The 20,599-nt window shown below is 33.0% G+C and overlaps 3 protein-coding genes across 12 annotated transcripts; all 3 read right to left on the bottom strand.

The window, feature by feature from the left end:
- Positions 1-497: 497 nt before the first annotated feature.
- Positions 498-2,871, bottom strand: LOC130655737 (uncharacterized). Of its 3 annotated transcripts, none has more exons than XM_057458525.1 (4): positions 2,729-2,871; positions 2,349-2,643; positions 1,859-2,020; positions 498-1,778 (listed from the first exon to the last, which is right to left on the bottom strand). In XM_057458525.1, exons 1-4 carry the CDS (start codon positions 2,756-2,758, stop codon positions 1,294-1,296), a joined length of 972 nt encoding a protein of 323 aa, XP_057314508.1. In that variant the 5' UTR covers positions 2,759-2,871; the 3' UTR covers positions 498-1,293. The 3 variants fall into 3 exon arrangements, with proteins under 3 accessions (XP_057314508.1, XP_057314507.1, XP_057314509.1); XM_057458524.1 differs by having other exon boundaries at positions 2,726-2,866; XM_057458526.1 differs by having other exon boundaries at positions 2,406-2,643; positions 2,726-2,866.
- Positions 2,856-4,707, bottom strand: LOC130655736 (counting factor 60-like). The gene has a single exon (XM_057458523.1). It carries the CDS (start codon positions 4,670-4,672, stop codon positions 3,206-3,208), a length of 1,467 nt encoding a protein of 488 aa, XP_057314506.1. The 5' UTR covers positions 4,673-4,707; the 3' UTR covers positions 2,856-3,205.
- A 129-nt stretch (positions 4,708-4,836) lies between these two features.
- LOC130655733 (rho GTPase-activating protein 26-like) lies at positions 4,837-20,270 on the bottom strand. Of its 8 annotated transcripts, none has more exons than XM_057458512.1 (30): positions 19,587-20,270; positions 13,573-13,668; positions 12,624-12,685; positions 11,942-12,013; positions 11,747-11,848; positions 11,530-11,640; positions 11,404-11,446; positions 11,261-11,322; positions 11,081-11,143; positions 10,826-10,901; positions 10,649-10,749; positions 10,518-10,558; positions 10,377-10,433; positions 10,191-10,269; positions 10,075-10,114; positions 9,845-9,913; positions 9,689-9,763; positions 9,520-9,610; positions 9,273-9,331; positions 9,083-9,188; positions 8,802-8,961; positions 8,480-8,624; positions 8,282-8,389; positions 7,273-7,335; positions 7,089-7,125; positions 6,519-6,647; positions 6,344-6,403; positions 5,677-5,850; positions 5,512-5,591; positions 4,837-5,431 (listed from the first exon to the last, which is right to left on the bottom strand). In XM_057458512.1, exons 1-30 carry the CDS (start codon positions 19,738-19,740, stop codon positions 5,340-5,342), a joined length of 2,607 nt encoding a protein of 868 aa, XP_057314495.1. In that variant the 5' UTR covers positions 19,741-20,270; the 3' UTR covers positions 4,837-5,339. The 8 variants fall into 8 exon arrangements, with proteins under 8 accessions (XP_057314495.1, XP_057314496.1, XP_057314499.1 ...); XM_057458513.1 differs by having other exon boundaries at positions 5,677-5,796; XM_057458516.1 differs by lacking the exon at positions 6,519-6,647.
- Between the last annotated feature and the right edge of the window lie 329 nt (positions 20,271-20,599).

Here is a 20,599-nt window from a genome sequence, read left to right as displayed (position 1 = left end):
TTAAAACTTGGCGTTTTTTAACTTCATAGCATCTACAAAAATATCGATAATCGTACTACAAAAATTAGGACCCACGAATTTTTTGCAAAATATCCGCCCGGAATCTACTTTTTCTGACTCACCTAGAAAGAAAAAATGATGACATCATATTTATCAATTTGTTGCCTGATGTTAAAGCAACAGTCGTTTACTTAACGGCTACAACCCTTGGTGGCAAGTTTGATGTTTATCTCGAATTTTTCCCAGTGTTGTCCTGTCGAAAAGCAGTATTATTTTTGAACTAATTTTATGCAAAACGGTGTTTATTTCTCAAATGTTTGGACCGTTGATTCCACTATATTCTTGGTTTTGGATCTTGAATAGACAATAAATTTAATTATCTTTCAACCTTGAAATAATGGACGAGGAACTACTTTTTTCATTGCATAGATAACTTTGTACCGAAAAAAGACCCGACGTAGCAATTTATACATGTACTTGGTTAATAAGAATAGACATCATCGATAAAATTTTATTTCATGGAAATTAATTAGTAAATATATACACTTTTTGACTCATCTACAACACACGAGGGGCACATTTTTATAATAAAAAAAATACACTTTGTGTCTTAATTTTTTCCTAACCCTTTTGGGTGTAGAGGTTATAGGGACTGTTTGGGTCTAAGACGCACATATCTCTCATTATATCGCCAGAATGGTTAAACGTCAAAAGCGTGAAAAGACAAAAATACCATGTTTCATTAAAATTATCATTGGTAAAAGTCTTTTCTAGTTTTTTAAACGTTTTTGAAAGAAAATTTTAGTATTAAGGATATCGAAAAGCTTCGTTATATCATGTTCACTTCATGATATCCACGATTTTACAATCTAAACTAAAAGTAGTAAATCATCAAGGCTCGATCAGAAGCGTATTTAAAGTACAGAAAAGCAAATATGACTTATGAGGTGAAAACAACAGCCTATTTATGTTTTTAATAATTTGGGTCTTGCGTTTCTTACAAACATTCTTCTCATAAAAAAAGTACTAAAAACTAAAAAAAAGAAGCGACAGTAATTGAACTAAGTGTGAAAGACAGATGAGCTTGAAAAAAATATATAAAACATTAGAAATAATGGAATAAAAACTTGGTAAAATGTGCAGGTAAAAAGTAACAAGAGAAGATTTTAAAATGAGTTTGAACTGATGGAAAAAGCATATCGACGCGAGGCTCAAAATACACTATGCTTACAAGGTGTAGTCTCAATGTGTAAACGACTTTTACTCAGTATGATTTTTTTCCGCTGCTTTGTCTTAAATACTTCCAAACATCAATTGATTTGCATGAAGATCATCTAAAATATTCTGAAGTCTTTCTCGAACAGTTGCACTCTCCTCCCCTTCTGTTTCACTGCTACTATTTCCTGCTTTTTGGTTAGCAGTGAAATTTAAACAAGTTAATAACATATCAAATGTCATTTCTGCTCCTCTTACAACCTTTTCGAATGATTCAAGAAGTTGGGGGGAGTCACATTCGTTAACATTGTTTATTAAACGCTGCAACACAGCCACAATTCTGTCTTGTACTGCTCCTTTGGATCCACGTGGAACATACTCCATAACATTTCTTTTTCGTGTCTCCATTGGAGCAGTTGAATTCTTGTTGGATCTTTTCGACTTACTCTTTGTTTTTGAATCCTCATGTCCATAATGAGTGCCAATGTAGGTCACTTGCAAAGTCCCCCTTTCTTCAACAACTACGATGTTGCTTGTGCAATGTCTGTCCATCTTGCCTGAACCTATAAATAAGTCATAATATCAAATAGGAAGAATGCAAACAAAGTTTTTTAAATATATATTTAGAAAATTCAACACGTACTTCTACTCTTTCGGCCAGCAACTGTTTTCCGACTTTTAAAATAACCGGTGCGGTTACAACTATATTGACACCGACGTTTAGAATTGATATAACTTGGACCAGACCACTGATAGTATTGGCTATTCGTTTTCTTCTCGATTGCAGCTTTCCAAGCGTTAAATTCTAAAATATAAAACGATATTTCAAAATATAATAAGTCCTAAAAAACGCTATAGGGTGTCTCTTAAATATAAATATATAATTTTCCTATATTTCAATGTTCCAAAGTACATAAACACAAGAAAAAGAGCTAGGTGCACAGTAAAGTAATGTAAAAAATTCTCCAAAATAGCAGCGCTAAACATTTATGCCTCTAGAATTTATCAACAAACACAACATCTTACAAAATTATGGCTATTTAGGTTTTCGAGGTCACCTACTCCAATAATAAGTCTTTCAAGGCCCAGAAGATTAAGTAAATGACACAAAATAGTGGATTTTAAATTCATACCATCATAATCATCAAAATAAAATTTTTCTTCTTTAAATGTCATGCTATGATGCTTACTCAAGTGCACCCGCAAAGCCTTTTCACGTGAAAATTTTTGATTGCAATCTAAACACGTGATATTTCCACGTGTTACGCTATCCATTATCTCTATATGGAATCTTTCAATATGGCGTCTCAAGCTACGTTTGGCGAACTGTTGACAACATGTCGGACACTGAACGCGGGATGTTTTTGACACATAACGTTTTTTATATTGTTGAACCATTGGTACTTTTGATTGGTTCTCCTTGCGTTTCTGTAAAAAAAAGGAAGGAAAAACGTAAAAATAAAACAAATTTAAACAAAAGTTGAAAAAAAATTGATCAGGCGTGACTTACTACCGTTGTTGTTTTTTTTCTCAGATTCATCATCCATTTATTTTACTTACTAAAAAAAACCCAAGCAGATAGCAAAAATAACATGTGATCTCGTATCAACAAAGCTTTTAAACCAAGTACAACGACAACATACCGACGATTATCTTATTTTAAATATATAGCAAATGTGTCACATTTAAAAATAAATACCCTAAATATGACTAAAAATACAAATTTAATCAACATCAACAAAAATATTATTTTAAAGTGAACTAAGGGATGACTCCCAAATCCAAAGGTGTACGATAACCTCAATCCTAGGATCCTTTGACGTTTAAATATTTTGTGAAATACCTTTTTTGGGAAAATGGATATTTCAACTGATTTTTCGCCTACATGCTTCACAGGAGCGAATCGTTAAGGACAGGCAGGGTACGCTGGATTGACGTTTAGTGTACACTTTTTGGTATATGACTTATATTCTTAAAGTTTTACGTAAAACTATACATCTCGAAAACAAATGCTTTTAATTCTTGAAAATAATAACTCCCGAAATGTTACGTCGTCAATAAGTTCAAGTTGATCATGATACAGGCCATCGGAAACGTAAACAAACAAATCATGCAATGCACACAAGTTCGGAGGATCGTTGCTGTGACAAAATTTTAATCGTTTGTGAGCTACCCCATTATAAATAACTCGAAAATACGTAGATTTTATCTTTTCATTAATAGGGAGGTCTTCCTTAAATGTGGAGTCACGTGTGTAAAATTCTATTACCACTCTCGAAGCGTATGGTGGCCATTTTCCATCAGACACACCAAGAATGTGTAAAAATGGCGCTATTGTAGAATCATGACCAGAAAATAAAACAAACTTTTTAGGATTGTTCCCACGCAGCAACATATGTAAAGCATATTTAGCTATCTGTGAGAGTATGGATAACGTTTGCAGTTCTGCCAACGCAGAGTACCACACATTAGAGTACATGTGAGAAAACTGTAATGCTTGCTTCACTAAACTCCCTGGAAGCTGAGCACGAGGGCCACGCGGTAGACCTTGACCATGACACAACTTGGTGTATAGGATATCAACAATGTATGAAAACGCCGGTAACGATTCTCGTTTTAGAAGTAATATTTGGGCCATCTTTTGAAGCATCGGTTCAGCATTTTTAAAAAAATGAATAATTTTCGGTGTTTCGCCGATGTGGTTAGTTTTTTCTTCAAGTTGTGGACAATGTAAATCGTTTGAATTTTCATCTAAGAGAAAATGTCCGTTGCTAACACGATCTTTATGAATGTGAATAGGGATATTGTATGTATTAATGGTCAACTCGTCATGAAATATGCCTGCGATTAAAGCAGACGAACTCTGAATTGTACGAGGGACGTCGGTTGCTTGAATGTGTATCTCTGATTTCAAATCAATTGTTGATAAAAAGTTTTTATAGCTCCTCTTTAAATGTTCACCGTTAAAAAGATGTTGTAAATACCCGAAAGGTGTGAGTTGCCCACCTTTGCAAAAATGACGTTCATCGATCAACTTTTTCTTTTCACTTCCTTTGACTACGAAAGTATCTTTATTGATAACTTCACGAAAGTTCCGAAGCTTCGTGAATTGCAGTAGACTTGTATTGTTAAACGAGCAAGAAATATATACTGGGCTAGTATGACGTAATGCTTTTGGATGAATTGGTCCTCTGTCTCCATGCCTGATCACAACTTGAAGTTGTTTTAATGTAAAACCAGCCATGTTTTCACTTTCGGCACCAGTTACGTAGCCAGGGCTGTTGCAGTACGCGATATCACTACGTTTCGTTACTTTTACTGCATTGCCACCTTTCCAAGGTGAAAGAGGACGAACATAAAATAAATACAACAAAACGGTAATAACAAATAATGCAATAAGTAATACTGAACTTCGAAGGTTGGACATCTTTCTTCTATAGCGGAAGCATTTTAACATTTTTATTTTTTCTAAAAATTTAGAAAAAAATAAAATTATCTTCAACACTTTTAAAACTTGAGATTGCAGATTAAATACAGAAAGACTGAACCAACTTGATGTTGCAACAGGAAGACAAAGCTTAAAAAAGACATGCGGGGGAGGGGAATAAAAGGATTCCAAAATAGTAGCGACAGAACAATGTATCTATCAAATTATATATTTTATGAGTGTACATGTAAAACTTTAAAAATTTCTCAACGTGACAAACCAAGTGATTTGACATACTATAAAATAGGTACAAAATGAAGATTAACTGTAAAAAGGTTTTATTTCGAAAAGGTGTTTTTTTAAAAAAAAAATAGTATTTTGCTAATGGTAAATTAGCTGAGTAGTTGACAATTGGTTAAGGCATTTTCTCTTGTTGCGCTAAGACAACACGATCTACGTGAAAAAACAGTTAAATCAGTAAAAAAAGGACTACAGCAGAGCAGCAAAATACATAGCAAAAATAATCTCTTTACACTATTCTATTTCTAACAACAAATTTGACAAATAAAAGTTTATCAAAAAAAAGCATGGTTGAGACATGATAAAATATTGAATTGATTTTTAGAAATATTTATCGATTAATATAATATATTAGAATCACATTTAATCAAAACCAAAAAAAAAGAGAAAAAATGGATCATTCTATCTTTTCACAATAATTTTCAGGGATCAATCCAGTTTTTCCATTCAACATTCCAATCAGCCAGCCTTCTTCAGTCGAACTTCGAACTAAAATAAATAAATAAATAACATAACATAAGTTAACACGTTAATAACTCACTTGATTGTGTTAGTTTTAGCAAAATTACCATTTGTAATAATCGCTCCAGCATTAAATGATAATTCAGCATCATTTTCTGCAACACAAGTGTATAACGTCCTGGCTTTCCTACCAAAACAATACATACTCATGTAAGACAAAACGAGAGAAACTGTCCATTAAAAACAAAAATATCAATTTAACGCGGCCATACCACTCCTTCCTTCTCGGAATAATTGGAGGTCCATTGTCACTTAACCTTGGTTTTCGATTTGAAGGCTTCGGACGAACAGGCTTCGTGTTTTGTACGCTACCCAAATCTGTAGACGTAATCCTAGAATCGAGGGCCATTGCATAGCTTTCTCGTCGAGACTTAGTATCATTGACACTAGAAAATACACTTTTACCAAGTTGCAGTGATGTTAGGAGGATTCGTACAAAATTTTTTCGTGTTTTTTTCGTGGTTGTTTAAATTTTGCAGTTAAAAAAATACATTTTAGGTCCACTTAAGACTTTAGTAGGTCAACAAAGGCGAAAAGGTGGACAATTTTTGTAGGCACTTTAATCAAAAACAACTTTCAGCCTCAAAATGAGTGATCAAATTTTAACATTTCAGCGAGCCAAGTTTCTTACCGACCAACTAATTTTCTACTTTTTTTGCAGACTTTTTCGCTTTTTCTTTCTTAGTGCATCAAGAACGAAAACGGCTGATATAAAACTTCTCAGCGGGTTTTTAACGATAAAGTACCCAATAATTTACAAAGAATTTCTTTCAAAGCTCTCCCTTCTTAAGTAAGGTTCCCCGTACGAATCCTCATAAATCCCGACTTACTTTTTTTTCAGAAAACAACCATCATCTTCTGTTTTCTTAAAAATCTTACCTGTTCTCTTCAGTGTTGGTACCGAATGGACTTGTAAAAGGTGCTACGGTTTCTGCATATCTAATAAAACACACCACAAGTTACAAATACGAAAGAAAAACTAATACAATATGTTTAAACAGTTCAAAATTAGCTAATTAGCTCTTTATTATATATTAAATTTTTATATACTAACCTATTATCATACTTAAATTCTTCATATTCAAACACATCATTTAAATCGTCTATATCATCATTAGAATCATCATATGATTTATTAAGAAATTCTTCAGGCCTAACTAATACGTTTTTCCATCTTTTTATACTAGAGATGATGTACAGAAGTTGAAAAGTCGTGTGTGATTTGTTGCAAGTGGAAAGAGAACAAATAGTTGCTGATCAAGAAGAATGAAAATATTGTGTCTTCTCAAGTGAGAATGATTATTTCATTAGCTGTACCTCTTTCAAATAAATATACCCTTAAAATAATCACAGCCTTTGGAGCCCAAAATGATCTAAAACCAGACCTCTCTAACGAAGCACAACCCTTAAGCAAATACTTATTTTAGTAGACACACTTTTACTGTAAACACATTAAGAGTAACAGGAAAGTTATTAGTAATAGTTAACTTTAGTCTATAACAGGAATACATATTATGAAATTAATATATATATATATAATGAAATTAATATAATATTTCTATCGTGTTAGTACGAGGGTAACAAATAATAAAATGATTAAAATCAATAAGGTAAGAAATGTTACCTGCCACCAGCAATGTTTGGTTTCGGTCCAGTTGGAACTAAAATACAGTGTACTATAAATAGGACTTGAAGTCACAGAGATGAAGTACATGATAAAAGTTTTCATTTTACCTGAATGTCGACATATTTGAATTCTGAGGACAACATATTTGAATTCTGAGGACAGGGTTAGTAAAAGTCAGTACCTGGAGGTCGAAATCTTGGATATTTATCAACTTCACTATAATGATTGTGATTAGTATACGAGCCTGAAAGGATTACAATGGAATGTTTTGCTTTTCATTTGTGTCTCCATGTTTGTGCGTGTGCGTGGTGCAATATCGTGCCATGTGTGAACAAGTGTTATATCGTGCCATGTGTGAGCAAGTGTTATATCGTGTTTTAAATATATCTATATGCACCATCCAGTTGAATTGTTTCCTTTGCAACAATCCTTGCACAAAGTATTTCAGTAACGAAGGTGGATATATTTTGTTGGAGAAAGCAGCAAGATTTACTGAAGAAAAGGCTACGAAATATCCAGTATATGTTTTGAATGAGAAATCTAATTGGTTGGTTACCTCATTTCTTCACTTATAAGAACAAAAATAATTGGTCTATCCCATTTTCGACGGTGCTATACTTGCAAGCAGGACTGAAATTAGACAGCCCGTGATATGTGGCACTATCAAATCTATATACTTGTGCATGTGTGTGTACGTGCGTGTGCGTCATATGCACTTAAGACAACAACACATATAAAACTCTCTAATACTCATTTTTAATATAAAAATTAAAGATAGAGTATAACACACTACTTGTTTACACTTAAATGTGCTGTTATGTGTAATCATAAAAATGTGTAATTAAAAGAAATAATGCACATGCTACATGCTAAAATACACGTTGCTTTTTAGAAAGAACACTATAATAATTATACGTAACTAGTTACATAGCACTCAGAAAATATTGTTAAAAGTTGACCAAATCTCTAGGAAGAGCAAATCATATGTATTTTAATTGTATCCATTATGTACGTCTTATAAAGAATATTTGATGCATTTCAGTAATCCATCCAATTTACCAAAATGAAATTAGGCAACTTCATACTTTCAGAAAAATAGATCAATATTACAACTTTTACAAAATTTTGATCATCACACTTTTGTTCCCTTACATCGTAAAACATAATTTATAGAAATGATTACCACTCACCATTTTTACTGTTTTGTCTACCACTGTCTCGCTTTATAGAATTATTTGGCGATATAGATTCATTTGAGCTGATTGATATTGTGTCTGGTCGAGGTGATAATTCCGAGTCTAAAAAAGGGGGCTCAGATGATGGTTTTCTTTATATCACACGAAGTACAATCACAATTCGTTCCGACACAAAATACAACGCATAATTACCAATTTTACTTCGTGGTCTGATAGCTGGTCTTGATGGTGGATCAGGTGCACGATATTTACACGATCTGTCACCACCAGGACTTGGTGGGATATTCGGTGACGCTGGTTTAGCCAACATTGATTCTGGAGGTCCTTCTTTAAATAACTGTAAGCATAATGATGTAATCAAATACAACAATAAAAAGAAAAATGACTCTGCTGTTAAAACTCTTCACTATTTTATTACACTCTTTCACGTTATAAAAAGTTGATAAATTATCAAATTTTTTTATCAATTTTTATGTATATACACAAAGTTATGCTAAAATTAATAATTATCTACCTGGTCATATTCTTGTATCATCGTTTCAATTACAATACTTTGAAATTTAATACTCATAATGGCTGCCATAGTTTCTTCTTTTGGCCTCATAAGGGTTGGTCCAAGCACAACAGCTAGGTTACTGGCTTGCATTAAGTTTTTGTCGGAATTGCTTGCAACCCTGAATTTAAATTTTGCATAATGTAAATGTTTCCAAAAGTAAAAAAAAAATACACACACAAACAATAATGCGAAACTAAAGTTTAAAAACTTAATACACCCAAATAATAAGTTCTACATACATCTTCAAATGATACATGAGTCTGTTCAAAACCATATAATTATTTGCTGGCAGTTGCTTCAGAAGTTCTTGTAAACGACTTACTTTCTTGGCATGTGTATCTAGTTCTAGAGAACAAAAATACAACAGGAATAGAAATAAATTATAAAAGTAAAATGTTATAACAATGTTAAAAGACTGAAAAATCATACTTATGGCATGTACGAAATCATTATGAAGTTTGAAGGTGTAAATTGGTTCTGACAATGTCCTATAAAAAATATATATCATACAAAAATGGCTGCCATTCTAGAATGTTGGCAAAACCTAGACAAATCATAAAAATGACCATAACAATGTCAATCAATTCATTCTGCTTGATATTAGGATGACAACTTGGGCAGATGACAACTTGGGCAGATGTCTACATAAGCAAATGTCTGTCATAAAAATGTATACCTAAAATATTGTTTCATAGCACTTGTAATTGTTTTTACTTCCCATATTGAATTCTCAGAAGACAAATCTAACTTTTCCAACTGTTTAGCATCTAGAAAATACATAACAAAACAAACAAACTGCATGAAAAATAACAATGTGAGTTGGATTCAGGTGAAGATGAACATACCTATTCCAACTTGCAGCAATTTATTAAATTTTGATGATACACCAGCTATCCTGTATACACCCTGGTCTGTTAGCCCTAAATATAAATTGGAGTTTAACACAGTACTTTTAGTATAACTTAAGTTTAGTAAAACAGGCTACTTAGATGTTAATATACCTCGTTTCTCAATGCCTTCCAAACATTTACGCACAAATTCTATTCCTGTCTCATTCATAGCAGTTACTCCTAAAGAAGAAAAAATACTTCCTTTTTTTATCATGCTAAATTTTGAGAGAAAAAAATCACAAGCACTTATTTTCTGACATAGCAAGTGCCCCAAAGTTTTAGACATCAAAACACATTGGTCTAAATATCATTAAAAAAAGGTGTGTAACATCAACACTTACCCTCATTTTGGGAAACAAGTTCTGAGGATTCCATATATATCTGTAAATATTTAAAAAGAGTTAATTTTACTATGAATAAACCACTTACTTAAATACAATAAAGAAAAAATGCTTACTGGTTCGCGGCCCTCCATAACTTCAAGCCACTGCTTTCTATCGTCTTCAGTAATGGATTGAAGAGTAATAGTTTGACTTCTACAACAAAAAAATATTCACATATACTATGCAGAACTACCATTAGGTAGTGAAATGTGTTTGCGTTGTATTAAAAGTGTTGGTGTATTAGATGTTAAGAGACAGACCTGTCGTGGCCTGTGATCTCGAATAAAAACCTTCTCTCAGATGATTCTGTTGGTTTCCTAAATTAAAACAAAATTAAAAACAGTTAAAAAAGGAATAGAAATCTGTACACAATGAACGATAGTAACAATGAAAAGATTTACCTAACACAGGACTTGACAACTAATGTATCTGTGTTTGCATTCTATAAGCAATAAGGCAAATTATATTGCATATTTCTCTGCTGGTAGCAGACATGTTTACTAAAATGTACGACCAACACAATTCTACTTACTAGTTTTCCTTGCGTTTGATTGTAAGGTATCATGGTCAGAATTTTGTTTTCTTTTGTGTACATGCAGTAATGTTTCACCCAGGTTGGGCCGAGTACACCAGCTGAATAAATGGAGAACTTACTTCTGCAGACTCTCCTCAATACATACAAAATAAACATGTAAATAAATGTACACACCTTTTCTTCTATCATGCACTAATAAGTAACCCTGTCTTGCATACATTTCTTTGTGCAGATCTCCACTGTTAAATTTCTACAAAAGGCAAAAGGATAATCACCATTACCAGCAAATAAAAAAAATATGTAAATAAAAATTCACTATTAAAAAAATTGCACTGAAGATAAAAGGAAAATCCATTTGTAACGAGTTAAAGAAAAAAATTAAGACATATGTCTGATGTTCGAGTAATAAAATATTCTATTATATATTACCTTAATAGTTTTGTTTTTGAGATCTTCAGCTTCTTGTCTTGTTACATCAAATCTATCTCTTGTCTAAAAAATTCAAAATGGAACTGTATTCTTACTGCAATTACATTAACTCTATGTCTTGTCTAGAAATCTTATAACTTTACTCCAATATTTAATGGAATAAAAAATTATTCAACATACTGTTTGCAGTTTGTATTGTAGGTCTGTCAAATAACCACGATAATCATTGAATGTATCATGACCTGATATAAAAATGATAAAAATGAAGAGCTACGGAAAGAAACCATGATTAAGTTAATAAGTAAAAAATAAAAGAAATTTACCATTATGAAAAAACGTGGATTGGCCATACATAAACGCTAACATCTGAAAAAAAGATATGATTAGGACATATATTAAAACTTAAAAAAAATTGTGATTAAAAAGTCATTTGTAAATGCTTTACATACTATTTCAACAAATTCAAACTTCTTTTTTTCATTAACTTCTTGCAGTCTTGAAACATAACCTAGGGACATTTCTCGAAAATTACGTAGTTCGTGTTCCAGTTGAGCATCAGCCTAAAAAATGCATCCACAAAACATAAGAAGACAGCACATCAAAATATTGGTGGACATTGGAAGCCAATATCATGATATCAATCTTCAAAGAATGCAAAGGTAAAACCTCTTGTAAAGCTGTATCTTTTTTCTTGGGTGAAATTTTCAGGTGAGCTTCATATAATGCACATATCCTTTCTGTTTCTTTGTCAAACTTCTTTTTCTCTTCCTAAAATGTTAATTACAATTATATATCAAGTGACATGAGAAAAACGTTTTGACGATATATTTCTACTTGTAAATAAACTTTTTAAATACTAACCTTTGCACGCCCAATTTGCTCCTTGCGAAATCTTTCCAAAGGTTCGATAAGTTGAATGTTAGCATGATCAAGCTATAAATGTATTTTATAGTGACATTAAACATCAACAAATATAAACAACAAAGTATTATATACTGTTTTATCATAGCATCTGTCAGCACTAATTAATTGATCACATTAATTAAATACAACATTTTTAAAAATAGTTAATTACTTTATTACAAAAAATATAAACAAGTTTTTGAAGAATGTGTTGAATGAAACGTAGATCTGAAAAACAAAAAACAACAACCACAAAAAAACAGCAACAACAATTAAACATTTTTAGATATATATACATGATATTATGCAATAAATATTTCCTGAATTCATTGCCTTTTTCTTGTCTGTCTGTATGCATAATGGCTGGCCAAACTGCTTTAATATATCCAAATAAAGGTGGGCTAAGTAGTACTATTTTTGCTGACTAAATGATTTTGGCATGGCATTAACCCTACATAATTATGCCCAAGATTAGGCATCCAATTTTTCAAGTTTCCTATGAATGTCAGGTTAAATATTGCAGACCCTCTCTAAACCTCTTATAGTACAGCACTTAGCTTACATATATCACAGAAAATATTCAGTTGTAGTCTATGACTATTAAAATGGCATAAACCTTGCCAAAAGAAAACAAACTCACCATACGGTCTCTTTCTTCCTCAACTTTTTTAATAATTTGTGAAAAACATGGAAATGAATCCTCTACAAAGTTAAACAATAAAGGTTTTTATAACGCATAACACATAAATAATATAAATGGACTAGTCGTTGCCCGTGGAAAAATCCACGGGTTCGCCCGTCCATTATATTTACCCGTCGCAACAAAGGGAATAAAAATATATCGCATTTGATATTCGTGTTTCCGTAACATCATTTTCTTACTCAGCGGGGGTCCTCGCAGAGACAGACAGACGACGGCTATTATTATAGAGATAAGTTTTTACACAAACAGCACTCAATGAAACATTTTGTTGACTTAAAATAATGTAACAGATTAAAAGTTTTTCATTGCTCCAATACAAAGCAATCCTGTTTAGAAGATGATTTAAATAAATGCCTAATTTCAAATATTATAAATCCATAAGCAATCATTAACAGCCTTTTCATACCCACATACTTTGAACTTGTCAAAATTCACTAGTCAATGTTTACAAACAGACCTATATGACTTAGGATCTTAGGTTTTTTTGTTAGATCTGCAATCTTAAACCATGCTGGTGGGTCACACATTAATTGTTCTATAATGAAATCACATCGCAGAAACTGTGATTAAGGCATTCCTCAGTGAGTCAAACATCTACATGTAGAACTGTTGAACCATCCAGCTGGTGTTTGTCATGTGTTGCTGTTTGGTCATTTTCAAAAATGACTAAAAAATTATCAACAAGATTGCAGTACAAATGGTTTCCAAGAAAAAAAAGGTGACCATAATTTTGAAAATTTGTGTTGGAGACCTAATTTTGTGCATCGTTGCCAAAATCCACTTTTTGTCTGCCTCAATAAAAAAGTCTGGATTGTTGTTGGACTTTTTGGAAAACCTTTCTACATTGGTTTCAGACTGTAACGAAAAACAAACATAGTGAACCAACCATATTCAAGTTCGTCTTGCACCTCTATTTCGCCAATGTAACGAAGTTTGAAATTTTCAAGTGTTGTTGCGAAACTTGACTGTGCATTAGATAAATCTAAAAAAAAAGTTTTGAAAATAAAAATGGATTGAAGGACAATTATGGTGAAATATCTGATGTTTCAGGAAATTGATGGGACACAAAACCTAAAAATTAAAAAACCAAAAGGAAAGCTATTACACTTAATCTTAGCCATTAGCAAAAGTCATTTTACAATATCCACAAGAAGTTAATGGAAATAAATGAATATTCAGCTCATGTTAACTGCAGTGACAGTCTTGGTCATGAATTGCGTGCGATCGCACGCGCACGCCTCCACACACACAATGTGAAATTCGGGCGTGCTCTTTATCACACGCCTTGTTCTACTTCGTACACACGCCAAGCAGAACTGAGCTATTCTAGAGTAATCCCTTACCCAAACTTTACCCAATACATAATTGTTCTTCCGCGTTAAAATGTATTTCTATTAAATACCCACCTTCATTAAAATTGCTGACGTGATATACATTTCAAATGTTTTGCGTTGGCATTGCGTCGACAATATTTTTTTTGTTTTTCAGCTGGCAAAAAATTTCTTCATTACCCTTGTATTGATCTCCTTAAGACGATGACAAATGGAAATGCTATTTACGAACTGAAGGTCAGGGCATTATTAAGTTGAATATCTCAGAAGTCGCCGGTGACATGCTTCAAAAATGCTTGTCACAGGCACAGTTTAATGCAAAGCAGAACTGTACAGGAAACTTAATTGAGAGTCTTCGCAGAACATTTCTTCTCACAAAACCGAGGGCAGGGCTTACTTTTTGCCTGCTGTGTCGTGTGGGAGAGAGAACTTCTGGACTTCGTTATAATACGATATACATTCTTGTCAATCATTATTACGAATCGAAAGGCTCCGCAATTTTTCTGCTGCTTGAATAAATTTAGGTTAGTGACATGTTTATTTTATGTTTACTTTCTTTTTTTTTTTTCGTGAGTTGAATTAATAAATTTATTGTCATTGTTAATTGCTGGGAATAACTCCCTGTGGAGTGATGGAGAGAAAGAAGAAATTTTGAACAGCGTAGTCGATTCATACATGCAGAAGAGGTTTGTCAGCATGGAGACACCTGTTCTAGTAACAGGTATGGATCACGATACACGCAACAGCGACAATGAAGAGAGTAACGAGAGTAGTAATAGTTATGAAACACACAGCGATGTATAAATAATCTTTAAGTTCGTTAAAAATATATACCAAAACTTTGTATATTTATAGAGACAACAGCATGTGGGTTTCGTTTTTAAAATTGTTTAAATAACACTTGCATCCATTAAATACATGATAAAATGTTTATTCCGCCTGTAAGTGCATATTTGCAGACTTGCTTCATCCGTGCTCCGTCGGCGTTCACCTCCGCATTAGTTAAGAACTGCATGGCTGGATTTCATAGTAAGACCTGGTTACCAACAACGAAGGGGCAAGGCAAAAGAGATTTATGTCTACGTAGTTCTTTTAACTAAGTCAGGAGTCGGTGAATTAGCTAGGATGGGGAGGTTGGCTATGAATAGACTCGCTTATGGATTAAAAGGACCAGGATTATTCAATAATTCTTAGATCTAAAAGTAATCTGTTAACGGAGGTACGCGGTTCTTCCCGTACCTCACGTAATTTAGGTACACGATAGGGCGTAGGAACGTGATCGTGTACCTCAAAATGAGAAGCCTGCATTTACTACTTGGTTGTTTGGGGTCTGGATCAAAGTTGGTTATTCATTTTTCACATGATTCATTCAATATGGCAGCTTGTTGTGAACATGGTTTGTAAACATTTTGTTGCTGAAATAAATAAGTCAACAAACGAAAAAGAAGCAAATAAAAAGTAAAAAACAATGCTTCAAAAACTCTGCGCTGCCGCTCTCCTGAATGTAATAATTGCATGGCAAAATCATAAGCTAGGTGTGCGATACTGATCACACGCCTGTATTATTGTACCACTGCACGCGGGTGCAAATATTCATGACCAAGACTGTGACTGCAGTAACATATTTAGCTTTCTTGTAGAATGACATACGCTCTTCTGATCTCAGCCTCAGATTTTGGATAAAGAAGAGACACCTTTGATTCCATGAATCCATATGGTGTTTATTTTGGCTAATCCCTGCTAGTAGTATTTCCCTGCTTATCTGCCTGTGTCATTATCAAAATCTTATGACTCTGCATTGACTTGTCTAGTGAGACAAGTTAATAAATACATGGACATTGGTTAGTCTATTTTTACAAAGAAGTGTTGGAGTTAAAAAAAACCCTCCTCTTATCATTAAGGTAGAATTGTATGCAATTTCCCCTTTATCGTATGTAAGAACTGTATGCAAAATTTGAAAAAAAGGTTGTACTATTTTCAGGCAGATATGGCATGTGGTGTATCAATTACACTATTACTTGATATTATTAAATGCAGTTAGAGAGATCTACCAAGCACATTGTGATTATCTGCTTTAGTATTATAAAACTTAAATTATTCTTTATGGGAGGGGAGTGGGGTGTTGAAAAAGGATGAGATAAGATGGCCTGCAACATTCAACAGCCCACATGTGTTATCTTCCCAATTTTACTTGCATGGCTCACATTCACTTGCCTTGATACCATAATAATTAAATACAACAAGTTTCACAAAGTTTACATATGCTAAGTTTGTATGAAAGAAAAAAAAGAACTCATGTAACAATGAAAATGAAAGGTCTGGCGCTTCTAAAAGCTCATGAAAAGGTGATAACTATCATGCTCATGTAAACTTACAGTTAAGCAGTAATGCATATCTCAGAAACCAGTAAAGATTATAATGATTAAATGAGCTTGAGTGGCTTTTTCACAGAAGTAAGCTTTAAAATAATTGAAATGAATAGGTTATGCGCAACCATATTTTTGTTATGTTCTGTAATTCGGACAGAAATTTTAATGCATAATGCAGAATACTTTGGTTATCATGGTTATGACTTTTATGCTGATTGGAAAATCTAAGTAGAGCCAGGTGACCAACTGACTGTCAATTTTGGGACTTTCAAGGACTTTGGCATGTTAACATGACGTATTTTTTATGGCAGCTCTATAGGTAGCGTACAATAGTACAATTTCACCACCTTTTATAAAAAACAATAGTATTTAACTTGCACTTTGGGTTGCGCTGTCCTATTGTTGCTTATTATGCAGGCCATTCCTTGAGACAAGTGCGATCGCATGTGCACTCGCCCGTACACTTGTAAAAAGATTTATGATATGTACAATTGTGCTATAAATAGCGCAATTGTACCTATGGCACTATTCTGACCCAACTTAGAACATGGCCTAGCTTATGGGAGATGTTTACTTTTGGATAATCTTCGATTTATTGCAACTTGACCTATTACGTAACTTAAGAGGCAGAATCGTTTTGAATGGGGCAGCCAAGATTGGATTATTTTGTTATATATATATATATATATATTTAAGAAACAGAGACTATGACTGTGATTTAAAAAATTATTATGTTTTGCGTTAATTTATATTTTATGTGATCAGTCTCACCAGTTTTGAGCAGCATCTTTAAAGCTCCCATTTGAGCTACAGAAACCTTTTTAGAAATTCTTGCCTGACTGGACGACAGCCTTATGTGGGGATCAAACCCACAAACACTTAGACATGAGTTGAACGCTGTACGGATTGTACTACTAATCCCCATTTGTCAAATTTATTTGTCAAGTCTGTGTTTGTTCAATTTTTAAGAATAAAAAATTTATGACATGGTACAGTACAGTCCAGATGTAAGCGTACGCGTACGCTCAAGTTTCACACCTTTTTCTCGGAGGCGGTAGTTGTTTGTCTTTTGTTCTTATTAATTATCTTATTATAACTGCTCGTAACTATTGTTAAATAGTGTTAACATAACTATTCCCAATAGCATAATTGCAAATGTTATCAACTCTATCAATGTGACAGGAAGAGCCATTGTTTAATATTTTTATTAAACAAAAGTTTTGCATGGAAACTAAATAAACTAGAGAGAAGGCATTGTTGGTTGCTCGGGTTAAATAAAGCTTTTAAGCGATAGAAATTAAATTAAAAACGGCGATAGAAATGTTTTTTTAGATCGCATTATAAATGTTTAAAAACGAAAAACAGCGATAGAAATGTTTTTTTTTTAGATTGCATTTTAAAAGTTTAAAAACGAAAAGCGGCGATAGAAATGTTTTCTTAGATCGCATTTTAAAAGTTTAAAAACGAAAAACGGCGATAGAAATGTTTTTTTAGATCGCATTTTAAAAGTTTAAAAACGAAAAAAGGCGATAGAAATGCTTTTTTAGATCGCTTTTTGAAAATTAAAAATGAAAAACCACTATAGAAAAGCTTTTTTAAATCGCATTTTAAAAGTTTAAAAACGAAATGCGGCAACAGAAATGTTTTTTTAGATCGCATTTTAAAAGTTTAAGAACGAAGAACGGCAATAGAAAAGCTTCGTTATATCACATTTTAAAAGTTTAATAACAAAGAGCGGCAATAGAAATGGTTTTTTAGAAAGTTAAAGATTGAAGAACGGCGATAGGAAAGCTTCGTTAGATAGCGTTTTAAGTATTTAAAATGTTATCAACTCTATCAATGTGACACGGCGAGCCATTGTTTGATAGTTTTATAAAATAAAAGATTTGTGCGAAAACTAAATAGACAGCAAGATGCATTGTTTAAATCTTTTAAGAGATAGAGCTGTTGCTCACTAGAAAAAACAAAGACAATGTTTTTAACAATAAAATGTAGCGTGATACTATAAAACGACAAAAGTTAGATTTTTTCTTTCTTTGGTATTAAAATTTAATTTGTTATCGAAATCTTATCGCGAAGGAAAAAGTCCTGAACGTAGGGTTTTTCTGTTTGCGTTGCTAAACGTTGCTTTTTATAAAAAGAACTTTTAAAAATTTCACATGTTAAAAAATATGTTTCGATGATAAAGAAATATTACTAAAAGTTTTAAAAGTAGCATTAGTTTTTTTTAAAATATTTAGATCATTGGATTTGTTGTTTTTTAAAAGAGCTTGTGTTTTTTAAATAAATCGAGATTAAAATCGCGTTACTATAATTAGTTTTGTTGTTAAAAAAAATAAAAATTCAATGGCCTTCGCGTTTAATTTATTCTCGCGCAGAGTATTGTTTTTAAACAATGTTTCTTGCTATGCTTTTGTTTTTAACCCGAAGCAATTATTTTCGCGCAATTTGAAAGGAACTCGCTATCCTATTGTTTTTTTAATGAAAGCAATTATTTTTGCAAGTTGAGCGTATGCGTACGCTTACATCTGGACTGTACTGTATTTGTATTGCTCATTACTTTAGCTATATTTGTAATAGATTATATTTAGAGAATACATGATTTATTCTCCTCCGTATATTTTTTCTCTTTAGTCCTCTCCTATAGAAACTGCATTTGTCCACAGTTGCACTAGGTCTGTCTTCAATTTTTTTTAAATTCGTAACAGTGTGTTGCCCATGTTACAAGGTTTAACTTTATTCTGGGAGTCTTCAGACTGGCCCATGTTGTGGCTGATTTTTAAAAAGTGTCAATAGTTAGGCCTGTTCCTTTTTTTTGTACAATTTTTGAAAGGACAAGTCCTTTGTCAATAGTTTGGCTTGTCCCATCCCATCTTATGACACAGTCTTTTAAAAGCATGGGAATTGTTTCTCAATAGTTAGTTCATCCCATCTTATGACACATTTTCTCAATTTGCAATAGTCCTTTATGTACAGTTGAGTTTGTCCAATCTGATGACACGATTTTTAAAGCAGGGGATTCCTTTGTCAATAGTTAGACCCGTCTTTTGACGGGCGGTCCTGTCTAAAGGACAGGCCAGTCCTGCGTCCAAAGTTGGGCCGGTGCCCGTAGTTGGGTCAGAACAGCACTTTTGTAACTTACATCAAAATATACAATTTCTCTTTTTTTCTGTTGCATTAAAAAAAAAATTAAGACCTACTTTCTAATGATTTTAATAAGTTCCTACACTCCTTGATGAGTGACTTTATTGCATCATTGGTCTGATCAAGTTCTTTTTCATGATCGTAAATACTGTCTCTGAAATATGGACTGTCAAGTAAACAATCACTAAATTCTAAAGGCTTTAAACCCATGATTTACTTTATTAAATTTCGAAAATATGATTTAAGATCCAATTGTGCCAGCTACCAAGACTGCCAGCAAGTATTTCAGCATTTGCAACAAACACCACTCCCCCTTAACACAACACTGAGGTACTAGCTATAGCTTCTTTAATGTTTGGTACATAAAACTTCCAGCTTGCTATCGAAAAATCACGAATTTACACATTCTCTAATTTTGCAGCTATGATCGTATTCAGCATAAAATTGCCAGATATAATTGATACTTAATGTAACAGGTATTCGACTGTCTTTTCGCCTGCTTCCCTGCTATGTTTTTACTGGTGCAGGTAATCCGTTTTTTGCAGAACGTCAAGATCGGGATAAGCGGAAAGTCTACATCCTATCCGGATCAAATATGGTAGCTGCACATGTGCCAATAATAGGGCAAATGAGTTGAGGTCATGCTTTTGCTTGTTATCTGGCTAAAAATAATGCATGATACCTTTTATGTCTTTTTTGCTAGCTGGTTATTTTGATCCGTTTCAATTTAACTACATCTAGCTTCTGTGATTTTACAATTTCTTTTGACATTGAATATTTTTTGTGGATTAACTAGCTACATAACAAGCTATATTCTAATTTCAAGATCAAAAGATGCCTTCACCTGAGAATAAAGTTTGGAATGGACTGATCCATTGCTTACCGCCTGCATTAGTTTGCCTGTCGATTTGCATAAGAGGTCTGTGTGGGGATTATAAACAACACACGTCACAATGAAAATTGTCTATATAACTAACTAGCTATACTCTAGGAGAGAACAATGTGAAATAAATTTTATAGGGGCTGTTTAAATTTGTGAACCCCGAAGACTGGGCTGATAAGTCTCTGA

The sequence above is a fragment of the Hydractinia symbiolongicarpus genome, chromosome 8, assembly GCF_029227915.1.
Source record: "Hydractinia symbiolongicarpus strain clone_291-10 chromosome 8, HSymV2.1, whole genome shotgun sequence".
NCBI lineage: Eukaryota > Metazoa > Cnidaria > Hydrozoa > Anthoathecata > Hydractiniidae > Hydractinia > Hydractinia symbiolongicarpus.
This window is presented reverse-complemented; position numbering and strand designations above follow the sequence as displayed.

Coding starts and splice junctions, on each gene's coding strand:
- LOC130655733 (XM_057458512.1), bottom strand. CDS start 19,740: ATGGGTTTAAAGCCTTTAGAATTTAGTGATTGTTTACTTGACAGTCCA. Junction 12,014..12,623: donor AGGAAGAAAGAGACCGTATG/GTGAGTTTGTTT, acceptor ATACATTTATAG/CTTGATCATGCTAACATTCA. Junction 11,323..11,403: donor ATCCACGTTTTTTCATAATG/GTAAATTTCTTT, acceptor TTTTTATATCAG/GTCATGATACATTCAATGAT.
- LOC130655736 (XM_057458523.1), bottom strand. CDS start 4,672: ATGTTAAAATGCTTCCGCTATAGAAGAAAGATGTCCAACCTTCGAAGT.
- LOC130655737 (XM_057458524.1), bottom strand. CDS start 2,758: ATGATGAATCTGAGAAAAAAAACAACAACGGTA. Junction 2,021..2,348: donor TTATTTTGATGATTATGATG/GTATGAATTTAA, acceptor TTTATATTTTAG/AATTTAACGCTTGGAAAGCT. Junction 1,779..1,858: donor TGCTGGCCGAAAGAGTAGAA/GTACGTGTTGAA, acceptor ACTTATTTATAG/GTTCAGGCAAGATGGACAGA.